Below are 17547 nucleotides of genomic sequence, written 5' to 3' on the forward strand. Positions count from 1 at the left end.
TGTGTCAAAAAACATCAGAACTACATGTTATGTAAAATAAGCAAATAACAGTAAACCGCGGACCGGTAGCAGCATGTTCAACGTGCTGAAGTCGGCGGCGGCCCCACTTGGCCAGCATCTGAAGGGTCTCGTAACGGTGCGGCACTATGGCAAACCGAACAAGAAGTACCTTTACAAGGATGGCATACTGAAGGACCAGATCTACTACTATCCGCGGTAAGTGGCACGCTGCAGCACTGACGGACCGCTACCGATTCATTCACGTTTAACCGGGTTTTTGCAGCGACAACAATCGAGAAATCCTTCAGCTCGACGGCGAGCCATCAAAATTGTTCAGCGTGCGGCGGTTAAAACCGATCAAGGGCCTACCCTACTGGGAGAAGCGAATATTACGAGGCTTGGGACTGTATGAGGTGAGCCGGGACGAGGGGACAAACATCACCAAACCACATTTTCACACTTTGCATTACTGTTCCAGAAAAACGGTGTGGCGGTTGTGAAGAATATCCCGGAAAATAACGCACGCCTGTGGAAGGTGAAGCACCTGGTTGAGGTTCTTCCGATCACGTTCAAGCACGGGGAACCGACGGAGAACGATATCGATGCCACCTTCCTCAAGGAAGATGGTGAATGTGTGGTCGTACGAAAGTTGGAAGAGATCGATACGAGCGTACACAAGCTGAAGGCAGCCGAAACGGTTCGCCACGCCAAACTTCGCATGGACGGGGAAACGTTACGGAAGGACTCCCGGCTAAGGTGGCTCAATCCGTGGTAGTGCCGCCCCGGATGTGCCTAGCGGATTGTAATTAAGGAGTAAATGAAAGAGATCACCTTACACCCGAAATGCAGTTTTTTGGATATTGTGGAAAAGAAAATCGGTCCAGAAAGGCTCCAGCGGTCACATTTAAATAGTTCCACTGTTTATTTTACTTTGCTGTTGCTTTCGGGCGCACATTATTGTTCCTGCGTTGCGATAGGAAGGGTGGGCCGGGCGTGGATAATACATGCTTCGTCCGTCCCGCTCTCCCGGTCGGCCAGTCCCTTCTCCATCCCAAAACGCGCGGTTTAGTAAATATAGGTAGTATACACGTTAGTAACATTGATATAGAGTGTTCTGTTTCCGCTCCCGCTTCATTCTACGTTGCCTAAAATACTCGCTACAACACTTTGATTAGTCAGAGAGCTAGCTAGCCTAGTTGTGTGGCCTGAACCCCGCGCGGATCGAGAGCAGCAATAGTTACGCTTATTTGTCCTGGTTTCGGTTTGTCTGGTTGGCTGGCTGATTGATTGATTTGTTAGAGGGCTAAATGTTGTTCTCGTACAACTCCGGGTTGCTGTAGTTCTCCCGTTCGGGGTACCTTTTGTTGGTAAGATTCTTTTGCACACAGCTAAAAATGGTGACAGAAACCCCTATCCTCGCCGTGAGCGTGCTATTCCCTCAGTCGTATAAATGTATTGCTATCCTGTCGCGGGTCCACACAGTTGAAGCAAAAATTCGAGGACGTCTCGTTGAGCGAGGGAGTAAAATATCTATCAAAAAATGTACCCTTTCTACCGTGCAACCTGCGTGTATGTGTACGTGAGTATAGTAAGTCCGGATTTGTGGTAGGATAAATCCTACGGCGGAAGAACAGTTGGAACGGCGGCGTCGCCTTGCAAATTTGGCATTCAGTTGGTTGGCCTCGTCTACTACGTTAGTTAGTGGTGTAGTGGGTGTAGTCCTTTTCTCTACTGTTTCCTTACCTACGCCCGATTCTCTATTTCAATTCCATAGACACTTAACACATTAATGATTTCTCTGAATGAATACTCGCTACGATGGGTGACGTCATCATTCCGGAAGCTCCACCATCCGTTGGGTTCGGGTGGATGATTAATTGCCATCCTATTACGGGAGCACTGCAATTCCGGATGTGCACTGCGGAAACGATGTACGCGAATCGACTTGCCTGCCGACCGCCAGTCAGCGGAGCCATTTTAGAGGATGCTGCAGGAGCTCTTCTCGCGGAAGGGGTTCACCTTCTGGCTGGAGAACCCAACCAGCAAGCAGTCCTCCGCTTCGTGCTCCGTGACGTACTTCACGATGTCGGCTACCGCCTGCGACACCGTGATGCGTTGGATCGCTGCTTCGCGGCGCAGCTGCTCGGTGATTGCTCGCTGCTGCTGCAGGTTCGAGGCCATTATATCCATCACGGCTGTCTCGGATAACCCTATGGTGAATGTTTTACCGTGGGGCGCAGCGAATCAGAAAATTTTGTTTTCAGTCGAACGAGCGCTACACTGCACACCAAAGCTGCTGGCAATATATTTTCTGGCCGTTCAGTGATGACTTTCGCACAAAAAGTGGGCTCGATATGTCGAGTATTGGGAATGCTTTTCCTTGTTTAGTTCCGAAAGAGTTTAGTTCCGAAAGCTTTTGTAATTGAATGATCGTTTTCCTCTGGAGAAAATTGACTTGACATCCCATCTGACAGCTCAACGGCAGACGAAAAAAACAGCGAGATCGATTATCGTTTGTGAGAAGCAGTTGGATCTTTTAAGCGTTTGAAACGATCAGATTAATTCTTTTTATTCTTCTATTACATAAAATTTATTAGGATTCATCGGAGCGGGAGTTGAGGAATTTTAAATGTACTCAGAAAATCGCTTCGAAACCTCACGTGCAGAAAATTTGACGTAGAATCGATAAAACGCGGAAAAATCGATGAAACGTGCGTACATCGTCGAACGGCACATAGCGTGCTGGCCTTGTCTTCCGCCATCCAGCCATTCGGGTGCAAGTGAGAAGCAAAGCAAAGAAGGCAGCGACGACCACACGATACAGGAGAATTTGAGGTTGTGTTCGAATACAAGCAAGCCGTGCTAGTCGTTGAGTGGAACGAAAGAAGCAGAAATATCGTAAAATCTGTGCACAAAAATGGCTCTACACGTCCCGAAAGCGCCCGGTTTTGCGTCGATGCTCAAGGATGGGGCACGGGTAAGTGAAAAATCTTTGGCCAAGTACCTGTCGACCAAGTGCCGACTGCCGGACCGGCGCCAGGCACACGGTGGTGATTCACGTGAGAGAGTGCAGCTCCGAGTACCCATTCGGATGATGTTTGCCGTTTCCCCCTACAGGCATTTTCCGGTCTCGAGGAAGCGGTGTACCGGAATATTGACGCGTGCCAGGAGTTTGCTCGTTCGGTGCGGTCGGCCTACGGTCCAAATGGTATGAACAAGATGATCATCAATCACATCGAAAAGCAGTTTGTCACATCGGACGCCGGCACCATCATGCGCGAGCTGGACGTGGAACATCCGGCGGCGAAGCTGATGGTCGAAGCAAGCCACATGCAGGAGGCGGAAGCTGGTGACGGTACGAACTTTGTCGTCATCTTCGCGGGAGCACTGCTTGAGCTGGCCGCAGAGCTGCTACGTCTGGGCGTCACAAGCAGTGACATCACCGAGGGTTACGAAAAGGCGCTAACGAAAGCCCTCGATATCCTGCCCACGCTGGTCTGCCACGAGGTGAAGGACTACCGCAGCCTCATTCCCGTGCGCAACGCCATCCGGGCGACGGTGATGTCTAAACAGTTCGGAAACGAGGACTTCCTAGCCGATCTGATCGCAAAGGCATGCATTTCGATCCTGCCCGAAAAGACCACATTCAACGTGGACAACATTCGCGTGTGCAAGATCCTGGGCAGCGGTCTGCACATGTCCGAGGTGGTACCCGGTATGGTGTTTAAGCGGTTCGTCGAGGGTGAGGTGTGCTCGGCGTCGAAGGCGAAAATTGCACTGTTCTCCTGCCCGGTCGACATCATCCAGACGGAAACGAAGGGCACGGTGCTAATCAAGTCGGCCGAAGAGCTGAAAACATTCAGTCAGGGCGAAGAGAATCTTCTCGAGCAGCAGATCAAAGCAATCGTCGATACGGGCGTCACGGTGATCGTTTCGGGGGGTAAGTTTGGCGATATGGCACTCCACTATCTGAACAAGTACGGCATCATGGCGGTGCGACTGAACTCGAAGTTCGACCTGCGGCGCCTGAGCAAAGCGGTCAATGGCACGGTGTTGCCCCGGTTCACGCCACCCAGTTCCGAAGAGATCGGGTACTGTGACAACGTGTACGTACACGAGTTGGGCGACACGTCGGTGACGATCTTCAAATCGGAGGGCACCGATAGCCGCATCGCAACGATCGTTATCCGTGGTTCGACCGACAACTACATGGATGATATCGAGCGCGTGATTGACGATGGCGTGAACACGTTCAAGGGGTTGACTCGTGACGGCCGTTTTCTAGCCGGTGGCGGTGCGGTGGAGATTGCGCTCGCCCAGCAGCTGGCCGAGTACGCCGATACGCTGCCCGGCCTGGATCAGTACGCGGTGCGGAAGTTTGCCAGCGCTCTCGAGTTTTTCCCGAAAGCATTGGCCGAAAACAGTGGCGTCAATGCGACTGATGTAGTCAACCAGCTGTATCTGGCGCACAAACAGGGCAAGCGCACCGAAGGGTTCGACATCGAGTCGGAGCAGCCGGCCACGACCGACGTGACGGCAAAGAATGTTTTCGACCTGTACACCACGAAGTATTGGGGTCTGAAGTATGCGGTCGGAGCCAGCTGCACCATCTTGAAGGTGGATGAAATCATCATGGCGAAGCGAGCTGGTGGTCCTAAACCTCGCGCCGGCGGTCGTGGCAGCGACGATGAGTCGTAAACGTCGATGAATTCGTTCGGGCTATTTTTACAAAAAGTCTAATCATAACCTCTATCATAACCGATTTCACACGCTTGTTGCACCCTGCTAATTCGTTCACTTAACAAACTGCACACTGCAAGAACCCCCACGTGTTGGCTGACGCGTTTCGTTTTTCATTTGCTACCCTTAATCATTCGAATGCTGAGCGATGGCGGAAATAAAAATCATTTCACAATAAAGCTAGAGCCCAACAAAGACGCTGGTCGGGCTTTACATACTGCCCTTGGAAAGGGCCATTTAACAACCTAATTTGTTCGTTTATTGTTAGTGATCCGAAACGACTTCAAGGAGGTTAATCAACCAAATCAAGATTAAGATTGGTACATTTCGTCCTTACACATAGAGTAAATAAGTATAGCTAATCACGAACATTTTCTCAACGCTCGAAGAACTCATCGATTCCACGTACTGGGAATGCTACTGAACCGATTTGCTACCCGTTTGTAACATTAGTCAATAGTTTATTTCCGCTACCGATGGACTGCTGCAACATTACATATATAGTACAATACATTTCGGTTTGAACAATGCAGATGGCTCGTGACTAGCGCCATTATTATATTTTTACCGGTAACATACAATCACAGAGTATGAACGAAACGAGAAACGCACCGTGTCCTAGACCGAGTGTCTAATATGAAATAAACATAACGATGCTTTTCTGCGGGCCCTACCGAATACTTTCACCAATTGGGCCGTCACCCATGTCAAAAGATAGAAGTTTGATATGATTATGATGCACACTCGAAGTAAATTGTCAAAACGGCAGGAACGGTTACCCTCCGGGCGGTGATTCTTCGGATCCTAAAATTAGTTAACGAACGCTTGGGAACGATTTAAATACTACCGTATCCTGGTAATGTCGGTACGACGTCTTTAGTGCGAGCTCCGCACAGATAGGTTTAATCGAAAATAAGGGCTATCGTGTTGAAGGGCAAAACCGGACAGAAGGGTTCGAGTTGCAGCGCCGTGGCCATGCAGTCGGCCGATGCCGTGTAGTCGCCCAGACTTTCCATGACGCGTCCCAACAGAAACCTTAGGAAGTGCAAGAAGAAGAATCAACACTGAGCCGGGCGAGCAGGTAAACTCACTTTTCAGTGGACACCACCTTACCAGATCTTCGGACAGTTGGGATCAATTTTAGCTGCATCTTTCAGTGTCTTCTCAGCGAGCCTGGGTTCACCGAGAGTTAGGTGCGCCTCGCCCAGGGCCCGGAGCGCATCGGTGTGGTACGGGTTGGCGGACACGGCATTCAAAAAGCACTGCTTCGCATCGTGCCACTGCGATTGAAAGATGTGTATTTGACCGCGCTGAAAAAAACAGACATAACCGGAATTGAGCTTATCATCGGGATTTCGACCGTGCAATCTTCAATCTGAGGCACACTCACTCACCATGTACATTACTTGATGCGAAACGGGATTGATGAGACTTGCCTCCTGGATACAATTGATGGCTTCGTTCGGCTGCTCGATCGCTAGATAGACATCGGCCAGCAGTAGCCAGATCTTGAACTGTATCATCCAGGCCTTCTGTGGACCCGGTCGGGGACTGAACGAGCTCAGGGAGCTAGCCGCTTCGCTCAGAGCATGCTCGATGCGTGACGCGGCCAATGATGCCGCATGAATGGAATCTACCGAAAGTCGGACAGCTGTGTGAAATAAGCTTTAACGATCGCAATGTGATGTGATTCACTCACTGGAGTCTTTGTCGGACATCTGGGACGACTGCATCTGCATCACGCTGCGTGTATCGGAATGCTTTTCCTGATCGTGCTCATTGGCTGCATTGGCCAGCTGTACCTCGTACACCTCGCGCCAAATGCTAAACATTTGTTGCACCGTTTCGAGAGCCGTCTCGACATCGCGCAGGTGCAGCTCAAGGTGGGCTTTCACGTGCAGCAGGTTAAGGTTGTCGGGAAACTCTTCGACCGCATCCTGTACCACCGTCAGCGCTTCCCGGGGCCGGCGATTGGCCGTTAGCAGCAGTGCAAAGAGCAACAGGCTCGACGCGTGCTCGGCCCTCAGCAACAGTGCGGTTGTGATGTGACCGAGAGCTTCGGTGATGTTATGGTTTAACGCGCACTGGCAAGCCAGGTAGTACTCCACTAAATGATCGTTCGGATCCTGATGGGCCGCACGCTCTAGTGCCTCGAACGCGAGCCTATGGTAGCGATCCTTTTCGGTAACCAAGTTCGACGAGACAGCCACCTGCTGGAGACCGATCCCAACGTACAGCTGCGCCCGTGACCGACGCCCATTGCCGACTCCACCGACCTTCGCTTCTTTACGCAGCGCTTCCTCGGCGAACGCCAGACCATCCTTCACCTGGTCGAGATGCTCGTAACAGATACGGGCCGCCATCAAACAGGATACGCTGCTGTCCGCAGGTTCCAGCTTCGCGTGCTCCTTTAGTGCACAGACCGCGTGCTTGTAGCGCCCCAGCGCCATCAGACAGGTGGCGTACTGTTTCCACACGTGGCTCTCGCCAAACGCAAACTTGAGCGCCTTCTCGAGAGAATCGTGCAAAAGCCCGACTTGATTCCAGCGGACGGTCGCTAACGTTAGGAGGTCATATATGGCCGTGGCGTTGCCGAGCGAGTGAACGCGTGCCTCTCGAAACTCCGGACTCTGTGACAGGACGGCATCGCGCACGGCAAGGGCTTCGGCGATCAGCAGCAGCAGGATGGTTTCCTCGTGCTGATTCTTCGGCACAAACTGCTGGCGGCCGGAGTATTTTCGCGGTTCCCACAACCGTTTGGTGCTGCCGTGAGTGGATCGGTGCGTCGGAGTACTGCTGTTTACGGTGGGCGTGTAGATGGTACCGGATACGCCCCGTAGCAACACTTCGGCCAGCTGGCGAGCGAGCGTTAGTCTCAGCGTTTGAGTCGCCTTCGTTTCAACCGCACTCAGCATCGATCGGTAACGGTCGATCGCATTCTGTAGCTTGCCTGCCTTGATAAGCACGATCGGTGCCCGTTGTAGTCCTGTTTCCAGAATGGCCCCCATACGCCGCACTTCACTTTGGCCAGCCACTCCGGGGGTGGTGTTGGTGTTACTGCTGCTAAGGGTGGTGTTGTTGCTGCTGTCCAGTCCTTGCAAGTACAAGATGCCGAGGTCAGCGGCACGCTCGAAACACGTTATCATCTCCGATTCCTGTTCGGCTTGCTTGAATTTTGACGGAGCCTTCGAACCGTTCTTCTCCAAACACATCCCCTTGATGGCGTACGACTCCGCCAGTATCCGTATGCTTCTCCTGCAAAATACAAACATTGTCCGTCAGTAGGCTCCGAAACTGAAGACGAAGTTTTTTTACGCACGATGACAAGTGCTTCTCCGAGAGGGTGTTTAGCTCGGCAAGGACAAAGTTTTGCAACGATTCCTCGTACTGGCCGCAGGCAAAGTACAGCTTAGCGAGCAGAAGATGGGCGTCGAGTGCGAAGCCCGCTTTTTTCCCGTGCTCACCGGTGACCGAGTTTAGGTAGCGCTTGGCCTCCGATAGGCCCAGCTTGGCCTTCGCGTAGTTGTCCTCGACCGGAGGATGCTCCTCCAGGTAGCTTTCCAGCTTGCCCTCGCCCGTCAAAAAGTTGGCCAGACACTCTGTTATCGGAGGAAAAACCAGAACCTTCATTCGATGACAACTCTCCTTCCGGATAGTGGAACGTACCTTGTGCATAGCCGCCAGGTCTTAGCTCTTCCGCCAGCTCGATCACTCGTTTCCATCGGCCCTCGCTGCGACACTGCTCGATGGTGGTTTCGAGCCTGGTGCCCTGATTGCGGCCCCGTCCGGTCATACTAGTCGGGGGAAAGCAACGATCGATTGCACGAGTGGTTCGTTCTACGCCTTCCCGTTCCCGGTTTTGTGTGGCTGCAACTTAATCAATCTTTGCGAATGGGTAAAAGCAAGTGCTTATCAAACGACACACCAACACCAGTGCAGCAACGCCTTTTGACAGCTGAAGCTGTATTTCCACAGCGAGCCGTTTGCGTTCGATTGGTTGAATTATTTGATGATCGGCGAACGGAAACTGTTTTGATGCTGAGACAAATCCGCAATGCTCAATATTCTTGAATTGCTATTCTGTTTGTTTGCCGAAATTAAGAACCTGAAGCATAATACCAAAAAGTACTAACCATTGCAAGAACTTTATTTGACACGTTCTGGTCGTTGTTTGTTATAGGCGTATTTCGTTCGCTGCTAGAAATGCAGATGTTATACAATAATTGTTGCAGCACTCTGTTTGTGATTTTCCCATTCGGGGAACGTTGTTTTGACAGTTTGCATCCACTTGTCACCACGTTGTCCGGACTCTGCTGTCAGACTACTGAGATCGTATTGTTTTGATTCGAAACTGGCCTTTTTCGTCGGTCCATTCGTTTTGATCGATGTTCAGCATCCCTATCGGTGCGGCCCTCAAACGTTTTGCTGTAACGATTTCACGGGCTCCAAAAATGAGCGATTTGGAGCGGATTCTTTCAAACAACAAAGCGGCCGAGGAGCTGTTGCAGTCGCTGAAACTGGAGGTTGGTAACGGGGCTCCGACTTTTCCAGCTGACCTGTGGCTGATCTTTTCTTTCTCTATTTCTCAACTGACCTCAATTTTGAAAGCTGAAAACGATCAAGAACGAACAAGCGCAGCGAAAGATTGTGGAACTACAGAAAGAAAATGAAGTACTTCGATCGAAGGTAGAAACGTATCGGAAGAAGCTAATCGCGCTAGAAGTGGCGCAGGGCAGGATTCAAGTGCCTGTACCGACACCGGATGAGGTACGGGACGGAGCGGTGGCTGTCCCAGCGATAGTTAAGACAGCGGTCATCGAACCACCGAGTGCCGCAGCAGCAACGAAAGCAGAAGCTACACCCCCCGCGGTGAAGCAAACACAGGAGCAGCAGAACGCCAACAAACCAACGAAGGAAAAGAAACCGAAAAAGGACAAACCGACCGGTGAGGGTAAACAAGCGGCGGCAGCCTTGTCGGTGCCCGCGGAAGAGCCACCGGTGGACGTTGGACGGTTGGATATGCGTGTGGGACGGATTGTGGACGTTGCGCGACACCCCGACGCCGACAGTCTGTACGTGGAGAAGATCGATTGCGGAGAAGCGGCCACGCGCACCGTCATTTCCGGGCTAGTTCGGTTCGTGCCGATCGAAGAGATGCAGAACCGCATGGTGGTGGCGCTGTGTAATCTCAAGCCGGCTAAAATGCGCGGCATCCTGTCGGAGGCAATGGTAATGTGTGCATCGTCGGCCGACAGGGTGGAAATTCTGGCGCCTCCCGCTGGCGCTGTTCCGGGTGATTTGGTGCACGTCGAAGGCTTCCCACGAGTCCCAGACGCCGTAATGAATCCGAAGAAGAAAATCTTCGAAACCGTTGCACCAGATCTTAAGACCAACGATGAGCTTGTCGCGTGTTACAAGGACGGATGTTTCATCGTGCCCGGCAAGGGCCAGGTGAAGGCACAGACATTGAAAAATGTGCAGGTGAAGTGATTGGCGGCAGCAACTAGTGAACGTGCCCCCCTCGGAAGAAATAAAACAGCAGCTATTTCATGATTGTAGTGTTTGATTTGATTTAATTACCGTGGGTCGTGCGAAAGAACGATTTGCCAAGAAAAGAAATAATGAAATGAAAAACATACTCCGAAGAAAACAACTTTATTTTTATTAAATGTGTGATTAAAACTGTTTATTTCAATTTTCAGTTGCAATGGGACAGCAAACCCCGGATAGGCAAGTGTGTGTTGGGGGTTTTCGTTTTCTTTTTTCACATGCACAGAAGTTTTCGCCAAATATTTCTAAAATATCATTGTTAATTTTGCCATTGAAACACATATTTACTACCCTAGCTGCTTTAATGCTGAGCGGAAAAACGAACGAAACGAAGGAAAACGAAGAAAAAAATGTGTAAAACTGAACATTTGATTCTTTAAGTTGAACATGATTTCGCACCGCTCAAGTTCGCCCCGTTGATGGCTGCCAAAATACAGTACGCGCTGCAACACGTGTCTCTGCGGCACTTCAAAATGCCGTAAGCATGTCTTTTAATCACTTGTGTTTCTCCTAACCTCAACGGTTCTACTTTTGCGACGCGCGTACTGAGAATAGGATTCCAGGAAATGAGCGTTTCCAAAATTATAATACACATAGTTGTTATCACATATTATACAAATTTTTAGATGATGAACTATGGTTCGCTAGCCACTGTATGTCAAAGGACGTGGGGGACCGCTTATCTGTGTTTAGTAGTGGCTTCTCGTTTCTTATTAACATGTTAACTCTTTCTATTTGGCAAAGGGGAAGGAAATTATAAACACCCCTTTCTCTTTCTCCCTCACCCTCACCCTCTCTCTACTCTATTCGTTACTTGTAGTATATTTCGGCATACATTAGAGAGGTGGTCTATTGGCGATGTACTACTCTTTGTGTCTGTTTTTTAAAATACGATCACACTGCGCGCGCATAAGGCGCCCACTACCGGATGGTGGTTGTAACATCAGTTGCATCCCCTTTTTTCCATTCGCCACTAAAGCGCCTACTAAAGTATGATGTTTGGCGCGCGCTGGTTGCTACGGTGGCCTCCCACACGCGCACAGGGGCCATTTATTTATTTGTGTTTTTTTGAGTTTTATTTTAAGGTTCCTCCGACAACTGATATCTGAGTGTTTCAGCGCGACCCGATAGCTTTCCACGCTCCGTAGTTCTGTTGCGCTGTGTGGTTGCCGCTACTGATCGTTTGGTTGGATAAAAAAATTGGTGCCACTGTGTTCGATGACGACGGAAGGGAAAGAAAACTACTGTTCGTGCTTTCTTATGTTCAACATCTTCTGATTGTTCCATCTCTGTCCATCTCTCTCTAACGGTGTGTTTTTACGGGCGATATTGTTGGCCCCCGGGCACCAACCCTCCTATGTCACGCCGGTCCATTTTCGGCCACGCCACACCACATGCAGGCAACATTCAACATCGTATGTGTAATGGGTCGTCTGTCTTGATTAAGTTTTTTTCTGATCGATTGAATACAAAATTCCATTTCCTTGTTCCTTACCCCACATTTTTCCCAAAGAGGACTCTTCTCCATTTCGCATATAATTTATGTTTAAATTCACGGTTAATTTTAAGACAGTTCGTTTCACTATCCGAGAGGCTGGGACTTATTTGAGCAGTGATTGATTGATTTTTCTGTGGGTGGGCGGCGACGGTGTCGTGGTGTACGCACGCACACCAGCCTATACCACCTACACCTCGTACATAACACCTAGAGCTTTCTGTTCCCTAATCTCTCTTGCGCTTCTGCGGACAAATGGAAAGAACTGTTCAGTCTTTATAAACCCAGCGTAATTTAGCTTTACTCGTGTTTTTTCGTATTATTTATCGTTAATTTATGTTACTTTCCGTTTAACAAGGGGGTGTTGTGTTTTGTTGTGTGTGATAATTCATCTTCATGTGGTACTACAAAAACAAGTTTCTCCGTACTAACACACTAACTACTAGAGAGTGACCCAGAATGTGGTCCATTTGTTTTCTCACCAGTCTGCGAAGACACGCACTTCACTCGTAGTTTCAAGAAGAAACTATCCGACACTGTCTTATAAGGTTTGTCCTTTGGTTATCACGGTCCAATCCTACACACCTCAAAGATGTCTGTTAGTGCTCATATAGCGGTCATTAGTGTACTATTGAATTACTTTCCTTGGGCTATCGAGCTCAGAATCGCTAAGCTTTTCTCGTTAGGACAACCTTTCTTTGTGCATCGAATTTAGTTAATTGAGAGTGTTTGCTTTTAATGCAATAATTTTTTCGTAAGAACTTTTCACGTTAGGTGGCATCCGGTGTACGTTGAAAATTTGTGAAATTGCGGGGATAATTCACATTCGCAGCGAGGGACGAAAGCATTCGTCCATGACGAAAAGATGGATGTGTTCTTCCGGACTACAGGGTGTTTTAGTGCACTTCAACCGCGCTGCTTATGTTTGTTGGTTTGCTTTTATTACCGTGGTGAATTGATGGTGAAAGAATTTGTGGTTCTTCTATTTCTTCTGCCACATACATGTTTAGCTTTCGGAGACTTTTTTAATTACTGTTTTCATGGGTTTGACAATATTCATTGCTAAATCCAAGAGCATTTCTTTTTGCACATCATTCCTGTCATTGTACACTATAACAGAGGTTGCTCCAGCTATTGCTCAAAATCTCGGAAATAAATATAAGTATACCTGAAATTATGCTTGGTCAATGAAATGAAATACCGCTTATTCGCATTGGAATGTAATAGCAACCCGAAACCATAGTATTATTGATTGCACTAATTGAATCGTATGAGAACACTACACAAAACATACTGGTTGAGCAATAATTACGGATAATGCGTTCCCCGTTCACATTCATCCGGGGGAAAGAATAGGACGGTTTTTTGCACCAACAATTATCAACAATGCAAGCAAGACCGTGTGCTAATTCAATAAGTTTTCATTTCTTAGACAAATGAAAAGTGGCGGGGTGGAGGATTGTATGCAGGCTCCTATCAGGTGATAGATGACGGGCAACTCTTTGAGACGCCGATGGTTACGCTTCGTGACAGTACACGGAAACACCAAAACCTACCGAGAAGACATAGCGCCCGATTGTTGATTTATAAATCGACACAATTAAAGATATGATGGTTAGTCATTCATTGCGCTTAGGTGTGATAAAGGCGATACTAAAAAGCTCTTCGAGAGGCAACACGCTCTACCAACAAACTTAACAACCTACAGTTAACACGCTTACGAGCGAAAGCTCAACCAGAAACAGAGCTCCGGTTTTGAACTACAACGCGAACTTATCCCGAAAATGTCGGATGGGAACGGGGACAAAATGGAAGCTTCAACAGCGTATTATGAAGCTTGATAAACTGCTTTTGGTCATTTACCTTTGATTAATATACCTTTGCATTTGCTCGTGAAGTCCCAAAAGCTCAAGGAAAAATATGCGCAGTTTCAGATTGAACTTTGCGCAGCGAAAACGATATCGCACTAAGAACTGAGAGAATAAGTGTTCAAATAGTTCATATACTTTTCGGTGCGTTCCTTAAGCCATCGAAGTTGATGTACAGCGATGTACGAAGACATATACAGCAATCTAATTATTTATTCATTATTAATAATAGATACGGAAATTTGCGCTATTCAACAAAGACATCGCTTTCATAGACCCGCACGCACTTGCGAAAGTTGAAATGACAATCAGTGCGCTCGTGTACATAGAATCGGAATCGGAATCCAATGGGTTTGCGATGATCTACAACCGCGTGAAACAGTCCTGCAACAGCAGTGCACAGTTGGAGCGGAATGTGATGGACATGGACGAGGAGGAGCCCCGGAGCCCAGAACGCAGCTGCAGCTGTAGTGCGCGGGTACACCAGTTGCCAACAGCAGCAGCTGGCACACCTTGAACAGCTCGTCCAATCCTTGATCAGTCTTTCCTAGCCCTCCGTCCCACAGTTCCCGCAAATGGAGAACCCAGCACCGCCCAAAGTCCCGCAGTCCTCCGCGTCCCTCCCGCCCCGTTCCCTCCAAGCAACTCGCGACTCCACCACGGCGGCGGCAAGTTGTAGCTCGTGGTCCCTCCGCAACGCAGCTTCATCCTGCGGCTCCGGTGCGCAACTGGAGTGAAAAGCGTGAACTTTACCGTGAAATCCTGGAGTCGAGGACTCCAAAATGAGGCGGTCTTGGAAGAACCAAGACACCCTCATCGTCACCCTACCAAGGGATACGGATAGGCAGGCCATCCTAGAAGTGGCCGTAGCAGCGGTGGAAGGCATAGGGTTTCCGAAATTGGTTTCTGAAATAGGAACGATGCTGGTCACCTGCATCGACATGATGGCGACACCCAAGGACCTGGTGGACGCCTTCCCCAGCAGCCAGCACGGTGCAACAGTCGTCGAGCAAGCTGTTATAATGCGCGAGCGCGTCGACGGCATGCAGAGAGCACGCATCCGCGCTCCCATGAAGCAGGTACGACAGCTTGTGGGCCTCAAGCTGCAAGTAGGTTGCACGGTGGGGTCCCCTGGGTAGGGGAGACTTCGCACCTTCCGTCAGGTTTGTGTGGAGTTACCAAAGCGGCGTTGAGGCTATCCCGACCTCGGGGTTTAGCACAAGTCCTACTGAACACCTCCTCGTGGTGGTCCCTGGATAGTACACGGCCAGTACTAACTAAGTTCAGAGGGCAGATCGGAGCAGGACGACGCCCACGTCCTGAAGCTCAATAACAGCTGAGCTTATGAGAGATCGAGAGGGCGATGCCTTGTCGTAACTTGAGCTCAGGCCTTTTCGAACGTAGTAGTATCCCTACCTGTGGGGGGTGGTAGGGTGCTCAAGGGCTCTAGGTTGCGACGGGCAGATATCGCCTGATCGATCAAGTGAGGTCCAGGACTCGTGAGGTCCAGGACTCGATGATGCGGCGTTGCTGGCGCAAAAACAACACCCTCATCGTGCCCGTCCCAAGGAACGCAAACAGCCGCTCCATTCTCGAAGTGGTCACAGCGGCGTTGCAGAACGCAAACAGCCGCTTCATTCTCGAAGTGGTCACAGCGGCGGTTGCATTTCCCCGAAACTTGTGACGGAAATGACAGCCACGGCAGCAGCAGAAACTTGTGACGGAAATGTGCCCGTCCCAAGGAACGCAAACAGCCGCTCCATTCTCGGTTCCCCAAAACTTGTGACGGAAATGGTTAAGCGTAAAAAGCTCCAGAAAGGAGCAAGACCCCTCTCCATAAAATACCTCGCGGTCACTTATGGGGGGAAGTGGGTTGCGCACATCTGGAGTTTTAGTCGGTAAGAATCCGGCATACAGTGCTGCCCGTATCTATGTAAGATTTCTCCAGATGTAAAAAAAAAAAAAAAAGAAAAACAAGTAGGTTGCACGGTATGTGTTACTGCGCGCCCCTTCGAGCAGGCCCCGCGAAGGAAGGACCTGTCTGCTCGTTGGGTCGGCAGCGACACAAATAGTGGGAGTTCTGCCCGAAAAGTGGCCTCGAGCGCCAACTCTCTAATACCTCCCAGTTAGTTTGCTTCTCACTATTGGAAGCCTATCCTGAGGAGGGGAGAGCGGTTCTGTCGTCCGTTTCGGATGAGGGCAGAGCAACCCGGGTTTGAGGATCAAGCTTGACTTTACTACGATTGGCAATAAACTTCTCGTTTCAAGTGTTCGAATGATTCTGGATTTATTGGGCCAAATTCCCGGCTTATATAGTAATGAGAACAATGGTCCCAGCGGGCGAAAGGTGACCATACATACGGTCCACAGGAAAGCACAGCCGTCCTCTTCTCGCACATAAGATCCAACACGCGGAGGGCCCCTGACAGGTTGAGGATCATACAGATGAACCTGTCGGGAAGCCCGGCTGCACAAGACCTGGTTGTGCAGTTCGGGAAAGAGGACAGGGCAGATGAGGTGATCGCCTGTGAGATACACCACATCCCACCCAGAAATGACAACTGGATTACTGATAGCACGAAAAATGTTGCGATAGTGGCGACCGGCACACGTCCTACCCAACAACGATGGCTAGGCAATGCCGCAGCTAAGATTAGAGGGGTCACATTCATTAGCTGCTACGCTTCTCCCCGCATGTCCATCGGCGATTTTGAGCGGTTCCTCGACTCAGTTGAGATCGGGGTAAGAGCACACCCCCATGCCGTGCTAGCTGGCGACTTCAACGCCTGGCACGAGCGCTGGGGTAGCTCCCGCTCAAAACCCAAGGGAGAAGCTCTGGCCTGGCTGGTTGAGGAACTTCAGATGAAGGTGCTAAACAGGGGCAACATGCCCACCTTTACCGGGAACGGGGTTGCTGGCTCGAGTGTTGTCGATGTAACATTCGTGAGCCCGTCCATTGCCTGTAATGACACCTGGGAAGTCCTCACCAGATACTCATATAGTGACCACCGATTTTATTGCCTCGCTTATCCCGACTACAGAATCGACACTGCCATTAGTTGGCTTGATTTTATCCAAGCTGAAAGGGCCAGCTTTGGAGCACAGGAAAAACCTCCAAACTAAGAGCTGGAGTACGCTACGAAAACTGTTGGTGGAGCAATTTAAAGCCCATATTCGTCTCGAAAAAGTAATACAAGATCTTGAAACTCTGCAGCAAACACCTACGGAGTCATACAAGGATTACTGCAAGAGGAATAGAAAGATTTTAGACCTCATGGAACAATGCGAAGAAGGGTTTTCAAAGAAACGCTATCTGCAACGATCTATGCGGATGCATTTTTTGGCGGGACTAAGGGATAAAGGGCTTGGAAATGCCGCCCAACTGGAAAAAGGTCGAACGCTTGAGGAGCTCACCGATTACTTAGAAAAAGTTCAACAAGAACTGGACGAAATAAAGGAACTCGAAGGACGGAGCTCGAAGGACATCTCGAGTTAACCAAAAGGACAGATAAGCCCAGAAACAGTTATTCAGAAAACCAACAGCAGCCTACCGGAAGGGGTATGGAGGAAGGAGGACAATATTATAGATCAAGAAGGTATGATAATCGATACCAGAATCACGAGTATAGCGATCAAAAGCCACAATTTAGACGAGAGCACAGGGACGATTATTATGACAGGCAGGATAAGCCGTGGCAAAGTGAAAGATACCGTGGTAATTATCGCAATAGATACCACGAAAACGAAAACAATGGTGACAACAATGGAAATTGCGGTGGTAACAATTTGCCGAGAACATCAAAAAACTAGGGATGGGGAGACAAACAAGCCTCCCGGGAATACAAGTAGCTCGTGCAAATAAGTACGGGATAAGCAATCACGAACTCGACAGCT

General features: G+C 49.5%; 5 protein-coding genes across 5 annotated transcripts; 3 read left to right on the top strand and 2 right to left on the bottom strand.

Moving 5' to 3' along the window:
• Positions 1-38: 38 nt before the first annotated feature.
• On the top strand, positions 39-1354 carry LOC131206230 (large ribosomal subunit protein uL30m). The gene is made up of 3 exons (XM_058198697.1): positions 39-216; positions 284-413; positions 479-1354. The coding sequence occupies exons 1-3, from the start codon at positions 74-76 to the stop codon at positions 773-775; spliced, it is 570 nt and encodes a 189-aa protein (XP_058054680.1). The 5' UTR covers positions 39-73; the 3' UTR covers positions 776-1354.
• LOC131206231 (guanine nucleotide-binding protein subunit gamma-1) lies at positions 884-2427 on the bottom strand. Its single transcript, XM_058198698.1, has one exon. The coding sequence runs from the start codon at positions 2188-2190 to the stop codon at positions 1978-1980; it is 213 nt and encodes a 70-aa protein (XP_058054681.1). The 5' UTR covers positions 2191-2427; the 3' UTR covers positions 884-1977.
• A 417-nt stretch (positions 2428-2844) lies between these two features.
• LOC131206965 (T-complex protein 1 subunit theta) lies at positions 2845-4979 on the top strand. Its single transcript, XM_058199575.1, has 2 exons — positions 2845-2977; positions 3118-4979. The coding sequence occupies exons 1-2, from the start codon at positions 2918-2920 to the stop codon at positions 4696-4698; spliced, it is 1641 nt and encodes a 546-aa protein (XP_058055558.1). The 5' UTR covers positions 2845-2917; the 3' UTR covers positions 4699-4979.
• Positions 4980-5261: 282 nt separating this feature from the next.
• Positions 5262-8650, bottom strand: LOC131212614 (tetratricopeptide repeat protein 7B). Its single transcript, XM_058206549.1, has 6 exons — positions 8407-8650; positions 8060-8339; positions 6440-7995; positions 6135-6373; positions 5854-6050; positions 5262-5775 (listed from the first exon to the last, which is right to left on the bottom strand). The coding sequence occupies exons 1-6, from the start codon at positions 8531-8533 to the stop codon at positions 5643-5645; spliced, it is 2532 nt and encodes an 843-aa protein (XP_058062532.1). The 5' UTR covers positions 8534-8650; the 3' UTR covers positions 5262-5642.
• Positions 8651-9103: 453 nt separating this feature from the next.
• LOC131216120 (aminoacyl tRNA synthase complex-interacting multifunctional protein 1) lies at positions 9104-10277 on the top strand. Its single transcript, XM_058210532.1, has 2 exons — positions 9104-9263; positions 9349-10277. Exons 1-2 carry the CDS (start codon positions 9126-9128, stop codon positions 10228-10230), a joined length of 1020 nt encoding a protein of 339 aa, XP_058066515.1. The 5' UTR covers positions 9104-9125; the 3' UTR covers positions 10231-10277.
• The last annotated feature ends 7270 nt before the right edge of the window (positions 10278-17547 follow it).

Source organism: Anopheles bellator, chromosome 1 (assembly GCF_943735745.2).
Source record: "Anopheles bellator chromosome 1, idAnoBellAS_SP24_06.2, whole genome shotgun sequence".
Taxonomy (NCBI): domain Eukaryota; kingdom Metazoa; phylum Arthropoda; class Insecta; order Diptera; family Culicidae; genus Anopheles; species Anopheles bellator.

Coding starts and splice junctions, on each gene's coding strand:
- LOC131216120 (XM_058210532.1), top strand. CDS start 9,126: ATGTTCAGCATCCCTATCGGTGCGGCCCTCAAACGTTTTGCTGTAACG. Junction 9,264..9,348: donor TGCAGTCGCTGAAACTGGAG/GTTGGTAACGGG, acceptor CAATTTTGAAAG/CTGAAAACGATCAAGAACGA.
- LOC131206230 (XM_058198697.1), top strand. CDS start 74: ATGTTCAACGTGCTGAAGTCGGCGGCGGCCCCACTTGGCCAGCATCTG. Junction 217..283: donor CAGATCTACTACTATCCGCG/GTAAGTGGCACG, acceptor GGGTTTTTGCAG/CGACAACAATCGAGAAATCC. Junction 414..478: donor GAGGCTTGGGACTGTATGAG/GTGAGCCGGGAC, acceptor TTACTGTTCCAG/AAAAACGGTGTGGCGGTTGT.
- LOC131206231 (XM_058198698.1), bottom strand. CDS start 2,190: ATGGATATAATGGCCTCGAACCTGCAGCAGCAGCGAGCAATCACCGAG.
- LOC131206965 (XM_058199575.1), top strand. CDS start 2,918: ATGGCTCTACACGTCCCGAAAGCGCCCGGTTTTGCGTCGATGCTCAAG. Junction 2,978..3,117: donor TGCTCAAGGATGGGGCACGG/GTAAGTGAAAAA, acceptor TTCCCCCTACAG/GCATTTTCCGGTCTCGAGGA.
- LOC131212614 (XM_058206549.1), bottom strand. CDS start 8,533: ATGACCGGACGGGGCCGCAATCAGGGCACCAGGCTCGAAACCACCATC. Junction 8,340..8,406: donor ACCTGGCGGCTATGCACAAG/GTACGTTCCACT, acceptor CTCCGATAACAG/AGTGTCTGGCCAACTTTTTG. Junction 6,374..6,439: donor GATGTCCGACAAAGACTCCA/GTGAGTGAATCA, acceptor GACTTTCGGTAG/ATTCCATTCATGCGGCATCA.